General features: G+C 46.7%; 1 protein-coding gene across 1 annotated transcript in view; it reads right to left on the bottom strand.

Moving 5' to 3' along the window:
- The window catches only part of CDHR1 (cadherin-related family member 1), a 32,446-nt gene that overhangs the window by 15,033 nt on the left and 9,183 nt on the right, over positions 1 to 8,230 (bottom strand). The window contains exons 7-11 of the mRNA XM_010134123.1: positions 7,794 to 7,910; positions 6,034 to 6,177; positions 4,340 to 4,418; positions 1,768 to 1,868; positions 197 to 400 (exon numbers count right to left, since the gene is read on the bottom strand). Coding sequence (XP_010132425.1) covers positions 197 to 400; positions 1,768 to 1,868; positions 4,340 to 4,418; positions 6,034 to 6,177; positions 7,794 to 7,910 — 645 coding nt within the window. The remainder of the gene's footprint in view (positions 1 to 196; positions 401 to 1,767; positions 1,869 to 4,339; positions 4,419 to 6,033; positions 6,178 to 7,793; positions 7,911 to 8,230) is intronic.

The raw sequence follows: 8,230 nt of genomic DNA, 5'->3' as shown, positions 1-8,230 counted from the left end.
GGAATGATGTCTCAGAACATGCACTGCAGACTCTGGCTGTAACATAGGGGCTGGAAGGATAATAGATCTTGATAAAACTATAATAATAAAACTTGGGGAATGCAGGTGAAATAGCTGAGTTCCCTGTCTGACAGCTCTTGCTAATCTTTGGGAAAAGGGGGCAGGAGAACTGCAAGTCCACATAGCTTTCCTTTACCTGATCGGAATCATTGACTGTGATCTTCAGCCCCCTCAGGATTTCACCCTCTGGGGGATGCTCATACATGGTCAGTTCAAATCTGTTCTGGGGTCCGTTTTCTCCATAGAACGTCGGTGGATGGTTGTTGAGGTCCACCACCCGTATGGTCACTGTGGCAAAAGCATGCACTGAGATGTCACCTTCCTGACTGACTTCCGATGCCTGCAGCAGGCAGGAGAGAGAGAAGAATGATGAGGCTTATACTCTCCTCAGTCCTCAGTTCCACGTTCAGGTATTGTTCTGATGTACAAATCACCCCAACAGGCTAACGTGAAGAAGATTCACATCCTTACATTTATCTAGAAACGTCAGTCCCTTTCACACCAAAGTTTATGATGATAAGAAGATTATGGTAATAAACTAGTCCCAACAAAGCCCCAGTGAAAAAATTCTCCTAATTTTGTGAGCTTACTAACTCACCCTAGATAAAAACAGTTCTCTAAAGACAGATAATCTAATAGAGAGGCAGGATAATTGCTTGCCTAAGGTGTTGATAGAATGGAACAGGAAGAAATTCTTAAATTTGCTATGGTACCACAGATAGTTGATTTCCAAATCTGTAGCCTTGAAAACTCTGTGAGAAAAATCTGGACTTGGGGTATTGAGGCAAATATTTGAAAAAGGAAAATGAGGCACTTTTTTATTTTTCTTGTTGTTTGAGATTTCATCTTTGATTTACGATTCTGCGTTGCTGTCTAGACGAGTTTAATTTAAACTGGATGCAGTTTGGGCAGACAAGCAAACCTAGTTGGTGTTTTTCTGAACTGAAAGATCAAATCTGTCTGGGTTTCAACGATTCCAACACACAGTCCGATTCACTGGATGAACCCAAGACATTTCTGCTGTCAGGGCAGAAACTCCAGCTGCTGGTTTTGTAACAAAACAGCTGTCTCTAACGTGCTTTTTTGCTCAAAACCGAAGGCTAGATGTCTCTGAAGATGCAAGGCTGGTAACTGAGGTGTCCATCACTACCTGCACTGGGTCGTACAATACCCTTTTGGTTCATCAGGCAGATTTTGTAGCCTGCACGAGCTAAGGGTCACCACAGATCAGAACTAGGAGATCAGAAAAGCTTAACTAATCCTCTCTCTGGGAAGAGCTAGCAGGCTGCAGTAAACCAGAGGGATTAGGGGAAGAAATGGTGCCAGAATTTAATGGGGACAACGGGAACTCCATGATCTCCCAGGCTCAGCAAGCTGCTTGTGCCCAACAGCAAGCAAGTGCCCTTGGGGGTGCTGCACTGGTTCTGGCAGCGTGCAAGGCCTCTGAGCTGCCTTTAGGCCACATTGTCCTTACCACGACAAGCTCTGGAGGTAGTAGTATGCGTCTGCTGAAGGAAACTGGTATGGTCTTCAAGGCTCAACTCTACATCTTTAAACTCCTGGTCTTTAGTTTTACACTATCTGGTGCTCTGCTCAGATGTAGGTTGCTAAAACAGGTCGAGTCAACTATAAATGGAGCTGTTTTACACAATCATGCCTATTCGTGGCATTTAGGACCACCAGTCTTCAAGTGGCCACTGAACATACCTGAACTTTTAGTTCATAGACTTCTTTCTTGAGCTGATTCGGGCTTTTTATTACAGAAATGGCTCCAGTTGTGTTGCTGATTTCAAACGAACCTTCGCTTCCTGCAACAAAACCGAGATGCTCTTGTTACGTCACACTTCCTTTTTCTGAACAAGCAGGAGCAATCAACCACACACTTCATTGCGCGTATCTTTGTCCATAGGTGAAGATCTCAGTGAGGAGATCTGAAGACACTTCTCAGAAATGAAGCACTTGTATGCCTGGTTGCAGTGAGATGGAGACACAGATGAGGGCCAAAAAGGATTTCCTACCCCAGGAAGGGGTCAGTGGAGCTCTGTGTCTATGGGCAGCTGCCCTCACTTTTCTCTTCCCACCCCGGTCAGGTTCCTTTCAAACCCCAGCAACCAGGCATGCAGATTTGATGTTCATTTCTATTCTGCCATCTTCTTCACGTGCTGGTTTAGACAAAAATAGACATTCCTCATTTTAATTGGCCAATGCATAATGAAGCATCCGAGAAACAAGAACATTTCTCTCACTAACTAATGTGAGAAGTCTGACAAGCTGCCTGAAAGAAAGAGTCGCTCTTTCTGCAGATAGCATCTCTGGGGAAGCATCTTCTGGCCTCAGACATTCAGCTGCTGAAAGACTTCCGGGCTCTTGCAAGGCCATCCTGAACAAAAAGTGATTTTGGAGGATCTGGGGTAAAACCCAGGCTCTTTGCAGCGAGGCAGACAGGACAGGGCTGCTGGCTTTGCTACTGTCGACCTAACTTCCATTGCATAGGTAGGACGCGGACTCTTGAGAGCTGGTGAATTTGTGCTGACGCAAACGCCAGCCCACAGAGAGGCTACGGTGTCTCCTCACGATGTCCACACCCATCTTGCCACCAAGGCCACCCCAGGGAGGGAGCAGCTGGCCCAGCCCTGCTCCACTGAGGGACTATGGGCACCCCAGCATGCTGCCACATATACAGTGTTGGTCACGACCCAAGCTTTGTGGCAGAACCTACCACTGCAAGGAGAAGAGGGGAAAACTCCTACAGAGGAGGAGATGAAGCCGTCAGAAATACAGGATGATGGTCTGAAAGCCCGGTCATTTTTCTCTTTCTCTGAACCCAGTTCCAGTAGTGATTTTTAACCATCTGATAGTTTCCCGTTTTGCTAACCCTGCAACTTCATTAAAGTGCACCAGACACCGCACGGAGCAGGTATCGACTCACACGGTGCTCCATTATGAAGATGCATTGGCCTGCAGAGTACCTCCTGACAGAGAAGCAGCTCAAGTCAATAGTGGTTTCAAGCCACCATACTTCACGTAATTGTCTAGTTATCACAGGGAAATTGGTAACTCAGAGTACGTGGCATTGTGGGCTCCTTCGTAGAGAGTGTTCGGAGGGTTGGAGTATTATCTGAAATTATCCCAGACTCTCTGTATTAAAAAACGCTAATCAGGAATAAATAATGTCCTCTTTGCGGTTCGTATTTTCCTGCAGTCTGGCCTGCAGGTCTGGGGGTAATTGGGGTGATGGCCAGGCTCTGAGGTGCAGGAGCAGAAACCTCCTTACCCAGTTTCACCCTTGTCTAGCATACTTACAGCCTACCTAGTTGTTTTTAGTCCTCATTCTCCACCTTTCTTTTTACCTTTTCTCATTTTCCATCTGTTATTTTCTGCAAATTTTTTCCTCAATGTCTCTACCTTCCTTTAACCCTCTTCTGTCTGTTTCCTTGCATCAAGGAGAACCTCAGCACAGGTCCCCTTCCACATCAGGGCAAAACCTCAGTGGTAACCCTCTCGATCCTCCCTAGAGCTTGCTGTTCAGGTCATGCAACACAGCTACACCACAGATTTCTCTTACCAAATTTTGGCATCTCTCATGCCTGGGAGCTGGGGTGCCCAGTTGCCATGGAATTCTTGTTTTGGAGGGAGAGAGAAGTGAACAAAACTCAAGTTGTAGCTCAGAGTTTAGCTGAGCTATCGACTGCACCAGCTAATGAATCATCAATTCCGCCAAGTCTCACATTTTTGCTATTAAAAGACGTGTGACAGACACTCTCAGAATAGCTGATGAACAGCATGAATCTTCTCATTACAGCTACTTTCTTCCAGTGCAGTTTACAGCCAGTGTCTTTTCACTGGTAAATATAATTTCTTCTAAGATCTCAGAAGTCTGACCATTTTAATCGGAATATTAACAAAAATATCCCTCTAAGTACCATGCCTGGGTCTCCCAGTGCCTTTTCTCCCCTCCCAGGTGAAGTGACAGAGATGCTCAGTGGCAGTGAAAGATCTCTCTTTTTGCTGTCTGCAGTGACAAGCAGGCTACCACTGCCTAACAAATCAGCACCAATAACCACTCCAAGCATGGTTCTGTGAAGCAGAAACTGAAACTCAGTGAATTGTGTCCTGGCTGTTCTCTGGTAGACACAGCCCTGGCATTGTTTGAGGTACCTGCCAGCAGCTCATGAGAGGTTGCCTCAGCTTTATTAAACTCCAGCATATCCCATTCTAATTTAATGTCAGCTCTAGTTTCCACTGCCCTTCAGGTTTCATATAGGACATGTCTACTCACCGTTCACGATGCAGTAATGAATGCTGTTAGGCTTTCCTCTGTCTCCATCAAGGGCAACAACAGTAAGAACCTCAGAGCCCTGGGGAGAAACAGGAAATCACAGTCTGTGTGCTGAGATCAAAGAGCAGAGAAATGGCAACTGCCTGTTCATAACTTGATTTTCTCCAAGTCTTTCTGCAGCGAGAGGCATGAGGGGAGAACGGGTACTTGTTCATGTGCTGTAGGGGGAACACAGCAGGGGCTGTTGACTCCCACCCAGGAAAAATCTGTGCATGGCTTTGCAGAGCAGGAGCTGAGTGCTGCTCCTTGGACCAGCTCTCTGTTGTTCCTACATCAAGAGCATCAGCTACTCCCAGTGATGCCACACTGGATCGCTGTGCCTCACAGCCACACTGTGTGTTGAGACCCAGGCAGCTGCTGAGGAGTCCTCGGGTCATTTCGGACCTGTCTAATTAAGTTCAGACAGGCACCAAAAGCAAACAGAGGTCACAAAGCAGCTTGGCCTGCAGAATGTTCGAGGCATGAAATTGCGGTGAATATTATGATGATTTAACTGTGCTTAAACCTTCATGGTCTGCCTGTCTGCACAAGTAACGTGGCCCTGGGCCATATGTCCAGAACTCATGTGCTGGAGACCATTTGCTCCTGTGACAACTCCTATCAGCTCAGAGAGGTGACGGCTGTCAGCATGAAAATCCTCACCCAAGCGGCAATTTGCTGTGCAGTTGAGGTCTCTGAACTCAAGTGTTGCCTTCTGGGGCTTCAAAGCCAGGGAACCTCGAAGGAACTGTCAGTTAATCACAAATGGCAACAAGGAACGCTTTCCTGACAGCCCTTGAGTGAATTTTTCAAACGAGGACAAGGCTCTGTTAGAGCAACTGGAAATACAGAACGGTATTTATTATCATTTCTGCTGGAAGGTGCAATAAAATCTGCCGACTGGGCAAAATGCAGAGCAGTCCCTTTGAAGGTGACAGTGTGCTTGTAAATCCCTCCAAGGAGAAAAGAAGTGAGTTTACAAAATCGACACCCAGCGTGTAACCACCGCTAAAATCAGCCACAGTTGTGTCTCTGTGGAGCTCAGTCTAACAGCAACCCATCCACCCTGGGAAGGACCAATGCGTGCTGCCATGGACGTCACCTGGGGGGAAGCAATCCTGACACCCTGACACCCCCAAAATGCTTCTCCCCAGGTGATGTCCAAGGCACAGCACAAAGCGTCTAGAGCTTTGGGCATAAACTCTCCCTGAACCTCACACGGGCAGACCGATCTGCTAGACAATAAAAGCACCACGAGAACACACAACACACAAACACAAAAAGGTTTCTAGGGTGATGTGTTCAGGTGAGGTAACTGGCAACCTTCTTAAACCTTCAACCAAGTCCAGCCTCTGCAGGTCTCAGCCACAGAAGAGCTCTTAGTCTGGGCTTAGACCAACATAATTGGGCAGAATCTTTTTCTGGTTTTGGGGTTTTTTTTGTTTTTTTTTTTTTGCTTTAATGACACCTTACAAGATAAATTTGCAATGGAGGTAAATAAGAACAAGACTGGGATGTGATCAGCTTACTTCAACAAGGAGTCAAGTCGGAGTTCAGGTCCTGGTTTCCAGTGAAGCGTGTGCTGGAAACCATAGGGCCAACTCCACTGAGATGTGAAAGGTTGTACTGTTCTCCCACAGAGAAGCAGCACTTACTGCGAGTGTATCCTCATAGACGTATCCGTAGTAGGGAGTCCCAATGAACATGGGAGGAGTGTCCTGGACATCGTCCACGTTGACAGTAACTGTTGTTGTGGCAGAAAATACTTTGTTGTCTCCTCTGAGCTTCCCACCACCATCCTAGAAGAGAAGTCACCATCAGATCCCTCTGCTGAAACATGGCTGCAGATGGTCTTAGGGCAGTGCATGCACCTCGTGAGCCTTCAGAGCGGGAATCCCTTCTCTCTCAACACAAGGATTAATCTCTGCTCTCCTACTGCCTTCTCTTTTCCATTTGTCCTGCTCCCTCTTTGGTTTATTAAAGAGCTCACAGTGTCTTAGCAGTAGTTTCTTATATTAAAACTGGTTGTGCCGATATATGCACTCATACGTGATCTTTTGTCAACACGACAGGGAATTCAAGGGGGTTTGCAGGGGGAAAAAAGCTAGAAACTGATGCAAAAAGTTGGTGACTAAGGTCTGCAGCTTTTCATCCCACATATGGTCTTGTCATAAGCACAAGGCAGCGCACAGTAGCAAGGTAGTGTGTTTCTGGGGCGAAATTAAAAGGTGAGCATGATCGAAGTCTCCTAGGGACTCTGAGGTGACAAAGTGAGAGCACAGAGGAGCTGTACAGCAAGAGCTGTTAGACAGCCACGGTGTACAAACACCCTCTGGGGGCTTGACTACAATTGGCTCTGTGCTACTGATAGAGCAGAACCAATTAGAGAGGAGACTCGCAATTTCAGCGGCTTTTAACACCTTCGGTCCCAGAGCCCCGGCTGCAGGTCAGCAGTCTCACCGGTGTGCAAGAGTGTGAATTGTTCAGCGTGTCTGCTGCACCGCTCCTAAATATTCCAGATTTTTTTTAAAAGATACTGTCATTTTTTTTCCTCCTTACTGCCTCAAAGGCAGCATTTCAGCCAAATTTTGTTACTTCTCCTCAAATGAACCCTGGCTAAATAAATACATAAAAAGATCTGTACATCTTTCATAAAACACAAGCCACTCCAAGTGCCCAGAAGTAACAGCAAATCCATCCTCTTTCTATCCATGCGAGTCTGTGTGACAGGTCCCACACGTTCCTCAGTGACTGTACTTGAGAATCCACAAACTTTAAGTGCCAGCAGAATCCTCAGCTGTGCCACATGCGCAGCGCTGCTGAGAACAGCAGTGGTGAGAAGGGATGTGCAGGACTTGAATAAGCTGCCGCTGGAAGGCAGCCAAGAACAGGAAAACAGGAACATCCACGGATGTTCCCAGAAAAGCCCACTGCTTGTGCTGTGCTGGGTCCAGCTGTGTCCAGCTGTGTCCAGTGTCTTACTGTGGCTAAGGACAGTGACCCACAGCTCTGCCAGCTAGGTCCTTGTTGCAGCAGGGCCATGCCCTGGGCAGCACGAGGGAGCCCCATCACCTGCATTAGCCCAAAGGCTGATGCTCCTTAAAGCTGGGGCTGCACACCCCAACCCTTCACCACTGCGTGAGTCTCAGAACATGGTGACGACCTGCAGCAGGTCTCGCTATTCTGGCACAGAAACCCACTCCCAAATGCCTCCAGATGTTGTTCAGCGGCAGGCACTGGTCACCTTTCCTCCCTCACTTTTCCATGTCACCCCCCAACTCCAGATGTTATGGCTGCAGTGACTCTGCTGCCTTCACCTTTCAGCAACCCTGTAAGCCACACTTGTAACCAAATCAACCAGTCCTACTCAAGTACAGCCCTCCAGCTCCTCTAGTTTCAGATAACAGCTGTGTACCTTGGCTACGACGATGACAAAATGTGTTCTTGATTTCTCATAATCCAGAGTGACCCCTGTTTTGATGCGCAGGACACCACTGTGGCGGTCTATTGTGAACTTATTAGCGTGGATGTTCTAGAAGAAAAGAACCAGCGAGAGATTACATGTATGGAAATAAGATTGCTGTAGGGATTCATCTTTTATTTCATCCGCTAAGTGAAAAGGCTGGAATAATGATACAGTCTGGGTGAATAATGTGTTTGATGAATTTCACCTCTGCGTCTTTATGAACAATTCATGAACCAACCATGAGTCTCTCATTATTCAGAATAAATCAGGTACCTGCGATGTAGATTTTTTAAACCTTTTCATATTCCCTTGTGAAAGCTTAAACTTTGGTTAACACAGTTAGTTGCATAGAATGAGGTAGAGAGGTTTAACAGAAAAGGGAAAGA

This window comes from Buceros rhinoceros, unplaced genomic scaffold (assembly GCF_000710305.1).
Source record: "Buceros rhinoceros silvestris isolate BGI_N320 unplaced genomic scaffold, ASM71030v1 scaffold11064, whole genome shotgun sequence".
NCBI lineage: Eukaryota > Metazoa > Chordata > Aves > Bucerotiformes > Bucerotidae > Buceros > Buceros rhinoceros.
The sequence above is the reverse complement of the archived record's forward strand: the minus strand, read 5'-3'. Positions and strand labels throughout refer to the sequence as shown.